This window comes from Rousettus aegyptiacus, unplaced genomic scaffold, assembly GCF_014176215.1.
Source record: "Rousettus aegyptiacus isolate mRouAeg1 unplaced genomic scaffold, mRouAeg1.p scaffold_m13_p_1, whole genome shotgun sequence".
NCBI lineage: Eukaryota > Metazoa > Chordata > Mammalia > Chiroptera > Pteropodidae > Rousettus > Rousettus aegyptiacus.
In genome coordinates this window covers 20,202,255-20,218,216 of record NW_023416284.1, presented here as the reverse complement: position 1 = coordinate 20,218,216, position 15,962 = coordinate 20,202,255, and the positions used below count along the sequence as shown (strand labels likewise).

The following is a 15,962-nucleotide window of genomic DNA, read 5'->3' as shown; positions in this document are numbered from 1 at the left end:
TTAAATTTCTAGAATAGGCAAATTCATAGAGAAAGCAGACTGATGCTTGCCTAATACTAGGTAGTCTGGAGGAAAATGGGGAGTGATGGTTAACAGGTACGGGTTATTATGGGATGGGATTTCTTTTGGCATAATTGATTGTGGTGATGGTTGCACAATTCTGTGACTGTACTAAAAATCACTACATTGTGCATTAAGAGAAACCCCACCCCCCACCAAAACCACGTTCCACATATCGATTTATATTTTAAAAAGAAAAATGCTCTTGCATACCATTCTATTTCTTGATGAAATACATGTTTCCAAAGGCATAATGTTAAATACAGAAACCGTCTTCATTTGGGCAAAATTTACTTTTCTTAGAATCTACTATGCACAAATTACTAGGCTAGGCACTACGGAGGATGGGATAAGCTTATCTTCAAAGAGCTTGTGATCTGACTTCAAGGAAATGTACACTATTGTGTGTTTTCTGACAAGGAATGTGTAGTGTCTTTTTCCCCGACACTAAATGTATGTCCAAAAATTCAATTCGATCCCGACACTACCCTAAAGGGTAGCATAAAATTCTACAGGTCACTAAGGGATGTGATTAAAGGCTCAGTCCCACAGACTACCCTCACTTCAGAGGCTAGTGATGAGCCCTGAGTGCCCAGGCTACCTGGGTACTTCTGTTCAACTTGTCATCTATAAATCTGGAAGGGTTCCCACAACCCCCCTACTCAAGTTTGATAATCTGACGGAATGACTCACCGAACTCAGGAAAATGTTTTACTATTACAGGTTGATTACAAAGGCTAGAACTCAGAAACAGCCAAATAGAAGAGATACATAGGGCAAGGTTCAGAGGGAGCACAACAAAACTTCCATGTCCTTTCTTGGTGGCATCAATATATTCACCAACCTGAAAGTTCATCAAATCAAGAGCTTTTTATAGAGCTTTTCTTAGAGCTCAATCTCTGCTGTCTGTGGATAAGTGGAAATAAAAGTTCCAACTCTCTAAATGAGTGTTTAGTCTCTCTCAAGACCAGACTCATCCTGATGCTGTACCTAGGGGACCCCTTAAACACCTCCTTAGCCTAAGCTCAAATGTGGCCAAAAGGGACTCCTTATAAATAGCAAGAGACTTCTTATAATAACTATGTATGGTGTCAGATGAGTACTAGACTTATTGGAATGATCATTTCACTCATAAATTATATAAATGTCTAATCACTAATATAATATTGCATGTTAACTGTAATTTAAAAAGTTATCTGAAGAAAAAAAATAACAAGAGACTCCCACCACTCAAATCCTAAGAGATCAAGAACTCTGTGACAGGAACCTGAACAAAGACCACATATTTATTTCTTATACTACAACAATTCTTAATAAACAAACACCACTAAGTAAAACCTGGCCTGGGGGTTAATGCCTGGAAGGTGATGTAGTTCAATCTCCCAGATTTCCATGGCAACTACTATAATACCTTTAGTTGAGAGGTTATCAAAGGCAGCCTATTTCATCTTGTTAGGACTCTTGATTTTTTCTATTAATTTTTTGTGGGTATATTACAAGGAAAAGGGTGAGGTGGATTTTGTTTACATATATAACATATCCTTGAAGAGCATACAGAGGAAAACAAGAACTCTCTAATTGTAGCAACCATATTTTGGCAACAGACTTCTAAATACTTACATATAATTAAACCTAAGACTAGATACTACATATAATTAAACAAAGATATAAAAAGCAAAGGGACTACTTTTAATATGAGAGATTCCACCATGCTGTTCTCCAATCTGGTTTTTCCCTACTTAATATAGATGTCATGAATATCTTATAAAACTAAGCACAATTTTTTTTGATAAATACTATTCCAAAGTATGGATACTGTATATAATTTGTTAATCTCATAGGCCATAAATACGTTTTTCCTCATGTTGAGGCAAAAAACTCTCTCCTAAAGTTTATTTCTGGTGGTAGATCTACCTCGAGACACCAGAAGTTTCTTCTGAATTCTTTTCACTTATCAGGCTACCATCAATCAAAAGTTATGTAATTGCTTTTTAAATTGCTTTTTAAATTGCTTAACCATTTAACTATACAGTTCAGTGGCAATATCCATTAAATGCACGGAACTATCAATACCACACAGCTCCAGAATGTTCACAGATCATTTCAAAGCAATGACCATTTCTAGAGATTCAATGGCTAGCAAAGAGGGAGAAAAATTAGAAGGCTATGCAATAGTCCAGACAGTGGTAATAAGAACCTGACCAAAAAATTAGGGCGTGGAATAGAGATAGGAAAGATGGGTATGTATGCTGTATTTCTAAGTCATGGAAAAAAAAAAAATTACACACACACACACACACAAGAAACATTGTAGAGTAGACAATATAAACTCTCATAACTAGACCTAGAGAGAGACAGTGAAGAAATCTTTATGTCTGGTGAGCTGGGGAAATGCTACAGCCATAGAGAAAACAGCAAAGCCAGGAGGAAAGAAATGAAGGGGGGAAAGAAAAGTTCAGTTTTGTTGAGTTTGAGATACCATGGGAAAACCAAATAAAGGTAAAGAACAGTCATTTGAAAATGATAATGTACAGACAAGTGCAAAAGTTATACCAGGAGTAAACTGAACAGACACCAGCCATATTCATGAAGTATATAAATATGAAGTGATAAACTTCATTTATTGAACCTCCCCAAAATGACTAAATACTTACCATTTGCCAAACTTGCATGATATTGTCTTCTGATACAGAACAGATCACCCAAGGTTCATTAGGATTCCAGGAGAAATCAGATATCTTGGCAGTGTGACCCCCATGAATAAACTGAAGGAGAGAGAAAAACGAAGATATAAAAAGCAGAGAGAATACTAAATTACAGACTATTTCAACTGCTCAATGTCTGTAACATACCAACAATTCTGGTGGCCCATCTTCTGCATCTTCTGGGGACTGTTCCTCTCCAATTTTACTAGTACGAAAATAATTTTAGAAGTTAAAACAGATTTATCCTGAGTAGTTTTGAAAAGTATAAATAAAGAAAAGAGTAGCTAATAAAAGACTTACCTTAAATCCCAGACATTCAGTCTGCGATCAGTACCACTGGAAGCCAAAATAGTCTCATTGTGAGGTGACCACTGAACCTACACATAATGAAGGAAACAGAAAAGCTTTCAATTATAAAATTGAGGGGAAAAGACCTAAAATTACATTTAACAATCCAAAATTTTGTAAATAAGAGAAGTTAAAGTATTTTAGACACTACAGTTAAAACTGACAATGAGCTAGATAAGATCATTTCTTGTATGAAAATAATCCATAATTAGACCTAAGACAGCAGTTTGTCCTATTTTATATTACATTTTTGAAGACCTCATCTTATCTATTCTTATTGTCTAATTCTGGCTTCTAGCCAAATGTAATCAAATTGTGACCTAAGAAATACAGTAGAGCTCACACACACACAATTACTTTCCCAAGTAGTTATTATGAATTGAGTATTACACATAAGACTGATTACAAGTGATTCCTTATAACAGTGATTTTATTAAAGCTGGCTATGACACATGCGCAATCACATAACTGTTACAATGTTTGGTAACAAAATCCTAGCTTCATAGTACAGATAAGAGGATATTAGCAACCAGTATTTAGAGAAGAATTTGGATACACTCCAGACAACACCATTACAAGCAATGACAGAGATAGGGTGAAAACAAAATGTTCTTTGGAGAAGGCTGAAGAGTAGAAAACAAGGCTAAGAGACTAAGTGTGTAAGAATATGGCTAACTTGGAGCCCAGTTCAGATGCCTCATTGATACACCAAAATTAATTTTGACCATCCTTAGGTTCTTAATACTTGACAAAACAATCTTTTATTTATAGTGAAACTAACTGGGCCTTTCCTCACTATAAAATGTTAAGCTCTTTGACAACAAAGACTGAAACGTATTTCTCATGGTGCCCTTGAAATAAGCTTTGAATTTAGTATAACAATTTCTTAAATTAGGCTAGAGAGCTTTATATGTTAAGAAAGGAGTTTAAGATGATGAGGCAGAAAAAATCAGAGCCAGTAATTTAACCTTGAACTGTGAAATCAATAGACATCGCAAATTATAAAGAGTAAAGCAAGGGAAATATGGGAGGAGACAAGTGTTAGGAACAAGCCTGATAAACAACCCCTATTCCTACAGAGATTAGCATAGGCACACAGAACATTTCTATTAAAACAGTAGGATAAAGCATAAGCATACCCTCTTGCATATCAAGGTCTTCCTTTTTAAAAATATCAGCATTAGTTTCTCTTACCTGGAATATTTCATCCTTATGTGATTCGAAGGAATGCAACTTAAGTTTCAGATTTCTCAGATCCCACAAGGCAACAGTCTATGTACAGAAAGGGGAAAAAAAGCAAGCATTTTGGAAAACAAAATTCATAACTAAAAGATCTCTGTGCATTCAGAGCAAGCCAGAGAAATTTATTGTTATTTTTTAAAATAAATCAAACTCACCTTATCAGCTGATCCTGTGGCAAGAATGAACTCACTATAAGGATTGAAAGAAAGGCAGTTCACTTCAGCAGTGTGAGCATCAACTGAGTGGCTTGGTTTGGATGTATTGTTTGAACGAGTATCCCAGCTTTAGTAAAAAAAGGAGAAACAGGAAAAAAGCTTGAAATGGGTAACTAAGCATAAAACTTAGATAACTTATAAAAAAAAATTAAAAATGGATCCTACTCACATCATAAGTTTCTGATCATCAGCCACTGACCCAAACAGAGACTCATGGAGCAGATGCCAGGAAACATCTTCTACTACTGCTGTATGTCCTGTAAAGATGGTCTTCGCATCCACAACTTTTCCTTCCTTTGGAACAGCACTGATGTCCCATAGGCAGATGGTCTTAAATGTAAAATTAACTATTATAGAAGAGTCTCACTTCCCCATATACCCCAGGAAAAAAAAAAACAACTGATAACTAGCCCGGATTTGCATCAAAATGAGAAGGGTACACACGTGGTCATCTGAAGCACTAAGTAAGTGTCCACTCAGATTTGGGTTCCAAGAAAGCCCATAGCCTTCCTTCTGATGTCCACGGAGACGCAAGTCTGGGTTGCACTCTCCAGAAGGATCTGCAAAGTAACAGACACATAAAGACTATCCCGTTTACTGCCTCACTGGGTCTACTAAGCATAAGGGAATTTTGACCAAGAGGTCTAAAGTTCTTAGTATTTACAAGCAATACAGACCTATTATCAACAAATATATAATGCTTAAGCTGCACCATCAATTCTGTGTAAAGAAGCAATTTTTCCCCTAAAGAAAAAATGAATATCCGCACACACTGATAAAATCAGAAGATGTTAAATTATATTAAGAATAATAAGCAACTAAAGTCAAACTGAGAGAAGCAATGTATTTTCATAGTAACTCATTATTTGTATTTGAATTCAAGAAGACTGGTACCTGGTTTAGAAGGATGTTTTGTATAGTCAAAAACAAGAACATCACTGGATGGAGTCTTTGTTGCAATGATGCAAGGGTTCTGGGGCATGTAACGTGCCCTGTTTACTTCTCCTTCATGGTTGATCTTGATTTCTATCTCAATCTTTCCACTAACAGAGCCAAAACCTCCAAATTCTGTAAATAAATTAATTGCAAATGAGGACAAAGAGCTACTCCATATATGTCATTCAAAGTATCACACAGGTAAGCCTTTTCATCAGCAAAATAGCATAATTCTACAAGTAATCTAAACATGTGTTAGCACCATAAAATGCTTTGACACGTCTTATGTTATTTGATTACTAGTGTACATAGTAGGGAAAGTAGTTATTATTGCCAAAAAAATTTACACATGGGAAAAGAGCTCAGAGTACCTACATTAATTTGTTCATAGGTGACATGACTATGGCAGAACCTAAACTGAATCCCCATTTTTCTGATTCTTAGCCTAGTACTCTTTCAGTTATTCCTACAATGACTTTACGTAGTTAAATACTGAATAAGTATTGTATTACTATCTAAAAGGAACAACTACTGACACAGCTTCAAAAATAGATTCTCAATAAGCAGTTTCAAATCTCATTTAAAATACCAAGAAAGTGTGTTGAATAAATAAGACCTAAGTTACTGTTGTAATAAATATTAAGAACAGTGTGCTAAGTACTGAAGAGTCTCTCTCGCACTATTAATTTGAAGCTCTAGTATGGGGTAACCTTTCTGAAATAGTATCACATCGTATCTTCTCCCCACAGTTTCTCTTACTCCAATGAGGAAAAACAGAGCCACAGCAGTTAGTTCCGTTTTCCTAACCCCCACTTATACCTGTCAACCACAGTCCTTGGTTGAAATAAACAAGGACTAAACAAAAACATTTTTTAAATTCATATTTGACTATTGTACGTCCTTAGAGAGTTCTCCCAAGTACCATTATAAAATGTATAACAACATAATTTGTGATTATGTAAATCTCGGCAAACAATATATTAACAAAAGTAGCTAATGATTAGTCAAAGAATTATGTAAGGCAGCATGATAAGGTACCCAAGTAAGAGACCCTGGCCTAAATGACTCTGCCACTTACTAGCTTGGTGATTTGGGAAAGCCCTTCAATTTCTTTGAGCTCCAAATACCTCGTCCATAAAGTAAAGTTTTGAGAGTAAATGAAAATGGCATTACTACCATTATTTTATTATACACGTGTTATACTGTGAAGGACAAGTCTTGAAAAAATGAGGACATAGATAGGTAATACAGTTGGCAGATTAGATAACTTTCAATTTCAAAATAACTTTTCTAAGTTGAAAACCAAGTGTTTCAAAGAAGCAAAAAAACTAAAGTTCAAAATAGAATACAAAAGAGGAACACCCACATTAAACAATTTTTTTTCAAGAATGCTAGATCGCAAAAAAAATCTGCAATGTAAAAAAAAAAGCATAATATATGATCTTAAGGATCCTTTGTCCCAAACACAGGGAGATAAGCTATACAGCTATAAATGACTGTGACAGAAAAGCGTAACTGCCAGAAGAGATACCAGTAACAAAGGAAGAGCAATAGCTGGCATGGAACACACAGAGCAAGAAATAATCATTACATAATGTGAGTTATTTCACTATTGGGTATATATCAAACAAAGGGCCTCCCCAACTGTAAAGTATGACAATAAGAAATCAATGTAGAGGATTCACAATTGAGATTTTATGAAGATGAGATTTTATCTATTAAAAAATAATTAGAAGCTAATATGTCAAAGGCTAAATTTGAAGTATGAAAGATTGAGGTATCAATGTAGCCATGGGCTGCTTAATGACCAGGATACATTCTGAGAAATGTGTCGTTATGCAATTTTGTCACTGTACAAACATCATAGCGTACACTTACATAGACCTAGATGCTATAGCCCACTAACACCTAGGCTGTATGGTATGTAGCTTATGGCTCCTAGGCTATCAACCTGTATAGCATGTTACTGTACTAAATACTATAGGCACCCATAACATAATGGTATTTGTGTATCTAAACATAGAAAAGGTACATACGTAAAAATATAATATAAAAGGTTAAAAATGGTGCACCTCTATGAGGCATTTACCATAAATGGAGTTTGCAGGATTGGAAGTTGCTCTGGGTGAGTCAGTGAGTGGTGTGTTAATGTGAAGGCCTAGGATATTACTGCACACTGCTGTAGACTTATAAACATTTTCTCACAAGACCTCTCTCCCTGCTTCCTTCTAAGAGGGTCAGAAACAGAACATCTAAGCTGTCAATGCTGCTCCATGAACAGGGATGTGGGCTTGGGTTGACTGTAAATAACAAGAACTGGCTGGGTAAAGAGTAGATCACCATTAACGGTGACTGTCAGGAGGCTGTGAAAGCTGGCCTAAAGATTAGTAGGAATAAGAAATCGAGAAAGAGAGATAAAGAACATGGGGGATTGTTACGGCAACGTGGTATGGGCTACTGCATGTTGGAGCAGTGGTCAGATTAAGGAATTTTGTGGTATTACTAAAAGAGTTTAAGATGAAGAGGGTACAGAACTGAGGATTCAATATCCACCTTTGGAAATGTTTTTGTTTCTTGACCCTATCTGGCACAAAGGGCTCTCACTGGTATTGAATTGGTGGAAGAAACCAAACTTATTTACGCTTTATATCATTAAGACCTGAAAAATATTTCCGAAATACAGGGACAGCTGGCTCCATACTACAGGAAGTTTTCAGTGAAGTGGCAGTGGCACTTAATATTTGTTAAGGTAGACTCTGTGGACCTGTGTCCTTGTACGGGAGCTTAGGTCCTCACAAAGAATGTACAGCAATGTACTCTGAAGACTACTAAGCTAGATCTGGGAGGGCTGTAGCACCCTCCAAATACGCAGCGCTGGGGGGACTGGCTCCTCTGTGCTGAAATAGGTCAGTGGCTGACTGACTGGGACATAATCTGAGTACTCAAAATTGAGGTGTGTGAGAGGGAAATCTGTTGCCAAGCCTCACAGATATTGCTCCTGTCAGAGAGAGAAATAATTCCTCTTGAAACACATATCCTTCCATTTCTTACAGGAAATTCAGCTCCATTATAATCTTATGGGACCACTGTTGTATATGTGGTACGTCATTATGTGATGCATGACTGTACCGAGGTTTAACTTTTGCCTATTTTATTTGCTTCTCTATAAAACACCATTTAAAAAATTGAGGCATAACATAAAACAGTAAAAGTGTCTAGCTTGATGAATCTTTATATATGCATACACCAGGGGAACCAACACCCACCAAACACAGAACATTCCAGCCCCTCAAAGAGCACTATCATGTCCCTTCCAACCAACGCCCTCAACAAACTAGGTAACTGGCATTCTGAGCCACTTTTTGAGCCCATAAACATTTTGAAACTAAGACGAGTAAGTTCTAACATCATGATTTAATAATAGTTTCTTATACATAATTGAGACCAAAGACTAAAAACATCTTTTTTTAAAAGCACAAAGCCAATTCCTCAAATAAGTTGCTAAAAATAAACTTGTTGATATTTGAAGATCTTGGTAACATGAGGTAATACTTTACATCTAATCTATTTTCAGGGCTTAAAATGTAACTATAGCCAGGCTGAATCTAATGTAAACACACGAATTCTTTCTAAAGTCAAGACAAGCTTGAGCCAGTTTTTGGTTCTTTCAGTTTGAAAGTTCAATGATCTTTTGAAGTTATTTGCCATCAATTACCTCAAATCGAATAGGGTCAAGTAGATGATAATTATAACAGTTCAATCTGAAAGTCTAAGACATTTCATCTGAGAGGAAGGAGACTAGGAAGCTATCTACCTAACAACCACCAAAGAAACGTTGAGCTATATTTATTTCCACCACTGTTGAGAACGTATGGAGAGAGCACCCCCAACTTTTAAGCGCCAAGCCTATTTAACAATCTAAAGATGACTTAAGGGGGTGGGGGAAGTAGTAAAAGGAAGAGAAGAGGAAGGTATGGGAGATGACATGCTGTGTAACCTTAGGGCAAGTTACAAAACATCTACAAGTATCAGTTGCCTTACCAGGATTAAATAAGGTGATTGATATATTTATAAAAATATACATATTACTGGTATTTTTAATTATTCTTTTATTATTCAGCATTAGAAAGAGATATAAATGTTATCACTGGAACATAATTTGAAGTCACTCAAAAAAATCAGCTACCACAAAAAGACTTGAGTATGTATGTTAAAAGATGTCATTTCAAAAACCAGCAAAGAAAATGGGTTAGTCAGCAAGTAGCATTAAAAAAAAAAAAATTGCTAACCACCTTGAAACAAAGCTTAGATTCCAATTCCATACCTAACAAATCAAATACCAGAAAAAATAAAGTTTTAATCATCAAAACATAAAAGGGCCAGAAAACAGCTAATTATTTAGAAATCTTAGAATGATGGAAGACCTTTCAAAATCTAAAGGATATGAGAGGAAAGTTGGACAATTAAAAATATAAGTTTCTAAATAAGACTTAAGATTATAAACATGGAAAAATTATCTGCGACCTATTTACTGGGGATAGCCAACCTTATTCATAGAGATAACCCAAAAGAAAAAAAGGACATAAATAGGCAGCTTAAGAGACAAAACATTTTAAAATGTTTAATATCACAAATAAATTAAAAAGCAAAGTAAAATAAGATTGTAGTATCAAGTTCAGTGTCGGTGAGCACATGGAGAAACATGTAAACACATCCACTATTGGTGGGTTTGTGAATCTTTTTTTGGAAGACAATTTAGCGGTAGCAATTATACTTGAAAATATTCTAGCCCTATGATCAGCATTCCACTTAGAAAATTATTCTACAGCAAAACTATTTAAGTTGTATGTACAAGAACTGTTTTCAAAGCAAATGTTAGAAATCACCATGTCTGTAAATAATGGATGGTTACCTATGGACCTATGGCATAGTATATGGCCATCAAAAGGAGGTAGGTTTCCTCCATACACTTATACATAAATTTGTCCAGCGTACACTAGGCTGGAAAAGCATTTTCCACGTTGTATCACCAGTACCAAGAAAGATGTCTAGTATACCAGGGGTCCCCAACCCCCAGGCCACCCAGCAGACTTCATCTGTATTTGCAGCCATTCCCCAGAGCTAGCATCACTGCCTCAGCTCCACCTCAGATCATCTCAGGCATTAGATTCTCGTAGGAGCACTGGTCCCTGGTGCCAAAAAGGCTGGAAACAGCTGTAGTACACAGTAAGTACTCAATGTATTTTTTGAATGAGTAATTCAATAATGAGATAAATCATTCAGAAAACTATATGTCAATTTAATAGTGATCTATATGAGATAGGTTTACGCTGGGGTGTTCTACACTGTTTTGATTTGCTTTGATATTTAAAAATGATTACATTATCAGAGTATTTGTTTTGTGCCTAAATAACCAAAATTCCTCTTTAAAGACAATTTATGTTCATCTAATAAAAAGGAAACAGGCTCGGAGCGACTAAATGAGTTACCTAAAACCACATGGCTAGTGACTGGCATGGCCAGGTCTCAAGCCTGAGTATAAGTTCAGTGTTTACTGCCCCCTCCATCACTGATGTCTTATCCAGAAAATAACGTTCCAGTAATCATATCCTATAGTTACACACTTGTGTCAGTGACACAAAATGTCTGCTGACCTTTATCCTAAGAATTTATTTCGCATCACCCTAAGCTAAATATGGAATGTTCAAAAGATCAACTGTACATTACAATCCTGGCAAATAACTGAAGCTCACAATAACTTAGATAAAAGGATGGATTCTGCTACACTGGAGAAATCTATGCTAAACATCTATGTTTTTATAGCACAAATCTCAATAACAAGAGCCTATCTTCTTCCTCTCAGTAATAATTTGTGTCCAAGGACAACAGTAAAGGAAACTCACTCATTATTATGAATAGTCAAACCCTTAGGTTATATCCTAAAAACAGAATTCAACGGTTCATTTAATTTTTATGCAGTTAGTGCCATAGTTAAGTCATTTCTACCACTTCAAGTCTGGAAAAGTTAATTTAAGCCAGTATTTCTCTATCTTTTTCATTATTGCCGCTGTAAGAAACCCTGTAAGAGATTTTCCTGACATTCACAATGAAATTTTAATACCACAAATATCCTGTATATATCTACTTACATATGTGATGTTTATGCATGCTTTATACAAATAAGATTGTTTTCACACACACATTCTTTCAAACATCAATTTTCAACCCTTCAGTGGCAGTATCTCCCATGCTGAGAATGCATGTATGCACAGCAAAATATACAATGGATTCTGGCTTCTTTCAATTCTAGAAATCCCCGCACCCAATCGAATTTAGTAGAGGAAAGTTTATAGAAAAGCTACAGAACCAAGTATGTGTTATGGTATGTATTGTGCCATCTATTATCTATACTGCAAATTCAGGCTTTCCAAAGTTTAAAATCTTGTTTTTACCTTAAGTCTACTTTATTAAACTATACATCCTTTTTATGATAATTCAAAGATACAAAAAACATAACACATACATTCATTCTTTCACCTTTAAGATTCCTACCTCCTTTCTCACTGTCGTAGTGTGAAGCATCAAACTGAGCATCGTCATTAGGGAGCTGCACACTGGCTATCACAAGGTGGTTTTGTTCATCCGATGTGTGTGTCCCCAGGACAAGTCGATGAATGCTGAAATCTTTCCCTTCTGGTCTGTAATAGGAATATATGAGCACTATGCAAATTAGTAACACTAAGACTACAAAGTCAGTGATACATATGTATGAAAACGGTATCATAACCAGATTTTGATGAGAAAGTCATTAAGAGCCATATTTTCCTACTTTTAATGTAACTTCCATAGAGCCAAGTATAAGGTGAACTACACAGCAATTAACTTTGTAAGTAAAGTAAGTCTTCACTTAGTATCATTGCTAGATCTTCTGACCTTAAGCAAAACAACGTATAACAAAACCAATTTTGCCACAGGCTGATATAAACAAGAGTTAAGTCCTTATGGCATCTCATTAACTTTATAATACAAAAAATGTTATTTGAGGACCTGTTCTATTTCTTATCTTGGCTAAAAATTTACCATTACTTTGGGGAAAAAGTTTAGTGGAGTAAAATGTGAATTAACTACTCATCCTTTACAATGGGTTGGATGAAAAGAAAATAACTGTTGGGTACACTAATACTTTAGGTCAATTCATCAAGTTAACTCCATTAAAAAGGAAAGGAAATAACATTAGATAAATTAATTGTTCAAATATTCACTAAGTGTCTAATCAATGGACACATTGCTTCAAATACTGTGGAAGTACAATGATAAAGATGTGATTCCTGTTCTCAAAATGCCAAGGGCAATCAGACAGTCATGTACACAAAGGATTGAGATACAAGTCAATATATGTCACATGAAAGGTATACATGAATATGGGCATTTAAATAAAGATTACTCCTAGAATGAAGAAAGTGTTCATGGAAAAGATGACATCCGAGCAGATACCTCAAAATGAGATAAAACACGGGAGAGACATGGGCTTTGGAAGATAGTCAGTATTCCAAAGAAAAGGAACTAAGCAAAGACAAAGATCTACAAAGTGCCTATGAGAGACTGATGATCTGAGGTGGAGCTAAGGCGATGATGCTAGCACTGGGGAGCGGCTGCAAATACAGATGAAGCTTCGCTTGCTGGCCTGTGCTGCTCGGTGGGTGGGTGGGGGCGGGGTGGGGTGTGTGTGTTTTGGGGACCCCTGATTTAAACACTATGAGGTATTATTCCAATTAAAGAAGACACTTGAGGTTAGAAAAATTAAGAAACTTACCCAGATCACACTAAGTAACAGAGCTAGGGACTGAAGTCCAAATCTGACTTTGGATATGGGAAAAGACGGTGGGAGAAAAGGCTAGAAGCAGATTAAAATCAGACTCTAGGAGAAAGAGAGGTGGGACTTCCACGCAAAGAATATACTCATTTTGGAATATGTCATATTTGGGAAGCCAAGAAGACACTCCAGAGAGACACCAGTAGGCAGCTGAAAATTTAGGAAGAAGCCCAGAATCAAGGTCTAAGAGATAACCAATAGAAATTTCTCTACACAGAGGTGATAAGTGCTTATATCTTAAATAGAAAAAATAAAAGAGGAATGTCAACATAAAATTGGGAATTCTTGCACTTAGAAAGTTAAGGAATCAAAGGAAGGCAGAAAAAGAGTATTATTTATAAAACTACAATTGTATTCAAAGCTTACGAAACTCAGCTAATCACATTACGTGGAAAGCTTTTTAAACTTACAAGTATCAGAATAATTTAGTAGGTATGGGATGGCAAATATTTGGAACCCACTGGTCCAATATAATTTAGCCTATGACTGGTAAATCTGGAATCATCAGTTATTTCTCATCAAGTACTCTGCCACAAGTTCCTAAATGGTTTGAACTACCACTGAGAACTCCTGACAGAAATGACTCCACTAATCCTGAACTCAAGTAATTCTGATGGTCAGAAGATTCCAACTCTAAATTTCTAGGCATTTATTATGGCTTTGTTTAACATCATTAGGACAGATTTCCCCATTTTTTTTTAATGCCATTGTGAAGGTAGCAGCCTCATTCTTGTTATTAATAAAATTTACAATAAATTTCTATTACTTTTTGAGCTGAAGCATAGCCTAGTAATCAAGTTTTGCACATGACTTCTAAAGACCTGAGTTTTGAAGGAATTTATTTAGTACATATAAAATATAATTTACAAATGTCATTCTGACTAGCAACAGTTTTATAATAAATCCATTATTCCAACAAGCGTGGTGGTTTTGCTAAAATTTTATATTAATATCTAAATTCACTTTGAATTCTGCATTATCACTTCCCTATGGAAGCCTTTCCTGATACCCCAAGTTGAGGTAATTTTTCCTTCCTCTAATTATTTTATATTTGCCACACTTACGATAATTTTTTACTGTTATGAGGCAGGGAAGGTGTCTTATCTAAATTTGTATGCCCTGAATGTAGCACTTAGTATATCCTTAATAAATGTAAGCTAAATTATTTTATCTTTTCTATTAGTAGCTAACCCTGCCAAAAAAATGTGATTATTCTTTCACACACAAATTCCTTCATATGAAAATCTTTCCACCCTCAAGTGTTCTAAGCATTTTAAGTATCTTTCTAAAACTGCTATGAGCACCTGCAACTGTAATTCTTAGTTTATACCTGCTTCAACTAGACTGCTCCTTGAAGGCAGGCAGGCATCATGTCATATTCATCTTTCTATTAACCAGCTGTGAGACTTAAAGAACTGGACTCATCATAACACTTTTTGAAAGTTGACCATTATTATTTGGTCTACTAGTTATGTGGCCATTCAATTCAGTATCACAAAAAGAAAACAGCATGTTCTCTTTTATCAGGAAAATTACAAAGTAATTTTACATACTGCCTACTTTTTGTCCTAGAAAAAAAATGTCACCAATAGGATTAGATCATGTGCCCCCTACGGGTGACTGGAGAGAGGAAAATCAATGTGAGAAATCTACACTGGGACAAAACAAAATAACGTTCAAGAAATTCGTATCACCTGGTCACATCGGGAAGCCACTGTGCAGTTAGGCTGGGCCACTCCAGAGCATGGGTCATCACCAAATCGTAAAGAAAAGGGGTGTTCTTTTTCCATATTTTGTACTCTTCGTTGATCACACGTTCTTCTACTGCGTCATCAAAGGCTGCTAAAAAATTAAAAACAAATTAAGTTAGCGAACACAATGGAAACCGAGTCAACACTTCCAAAGCTAACGGCACACTATGGAGCGGATATGTCTAAAACTCCCCTAGGCGGAGGCACCAATACCCCCTTTCCACCTTCGCGGGTCGGAACTACTCTTCAGGTCATCCCCGCCAGACACTCCGTTAGCTTTTCGGGCGAAGGCGCTGGGCCTCAGGAGCACGGTCCCGTACGTGTTAAGTCTACGGAACCGGTGAGGAGGCCGAGCACCAATCGTTGGGGGTCGGGAGAGGTACAAGGAGGCCCTGGAGACAGGCGGGTAAACCGACAGCGAGAGCGGTGAGGGACCAAACACCCTACGGGGCCCCCACCACCAGCTTCATGCCGCTGCGCAGGGTCTCCGCTCCAGAGAAGCTGGCGCACCGTTAGCCGGCCCCGCGGGGCGATTTCGCCTCCTGCCTTTGATGGTGGGGACGGCACTACTCAGCAGGGTCGGGCCTGCCTTCACTGTTAGGCCGTGTCGAGGCCGCAACACAAGCTCGACACCGACCGCCTTCTTGGGACAGCCCTGGGACCCTCACCTTCCTTGTCGGCCATGGCGGGCAGGCAAGCCAGAGGGATCCCGGGATCGAGCGTTGCGGGAGGGGCGGAGAGGCTGCTGGCGCTCGCTCTGCGCGCGCGGCCTCTATTGTTTCCTGCTACCCCTGCGTGAGGTCCAACTCGCGCACCTTCGCGCCAACACTGG

At 37.0% G+C, this 15,962-nt stretch overlaps 1 protein-coding gene across 2 annotated transcripts in view; it reads right to left on the bottom strand.

Annotated features, from left to right (window-relative positions):
• RBBP4 (RB binding protein 4, chromatin remodeling factor) overlaps positions 1-15,962 on the bottom strand; it is a 17,349-nt gene extending 1,387 nt beyond the window's left edge. The window contains exons 1-11 of one of the 2 annotated variants that reach the window (XM_016150480.2): positions 15,799-15,962; positions 15,074-15,221; positions 12,059-12,204; positions 5,465-5,638; positions 5,015-5,130; positions 4,740-4,900; positions 4,511-4,637; positions 4,308-4,385; positions 3,066-3,142; positions 2,913-2,970; positions 2,715-2,825 (exon numbers count right to left, since the gene is read on the bottom strand). In XM_016150480.2, the coding sequence (XP_016005966.1) occupies positions 2,715-2,825; positions 2,913-2,970; positions 3,066-3,142; positions 4,308-4,385; positions 4,511-4,637; positions 4,740-4,900; positions 5,015-5,130; positions 5,465-5,638; positions 12,059-12,204; positions 15,074-15,221; positions 15,799-15,814 (1,212 nt within the window). In that variant the 5' untranslated portion in view covers positions 15,815-15,962. The remainder of the gene's footprint in view (positions 1-2,714; positions 2,826-2,912; positions 2,971-3,065; positions 3,143-4,307; positions 4,386-4,510; positions 4,638-4,739; positions 4,901-5,014; positions 5,131-5,464; positions 5,639-12,058; positions 12,205-15,073; positions 15,222-15,798) is intronic. The other variant, XM_016150481.2, reaches the window with a different exon arrangement.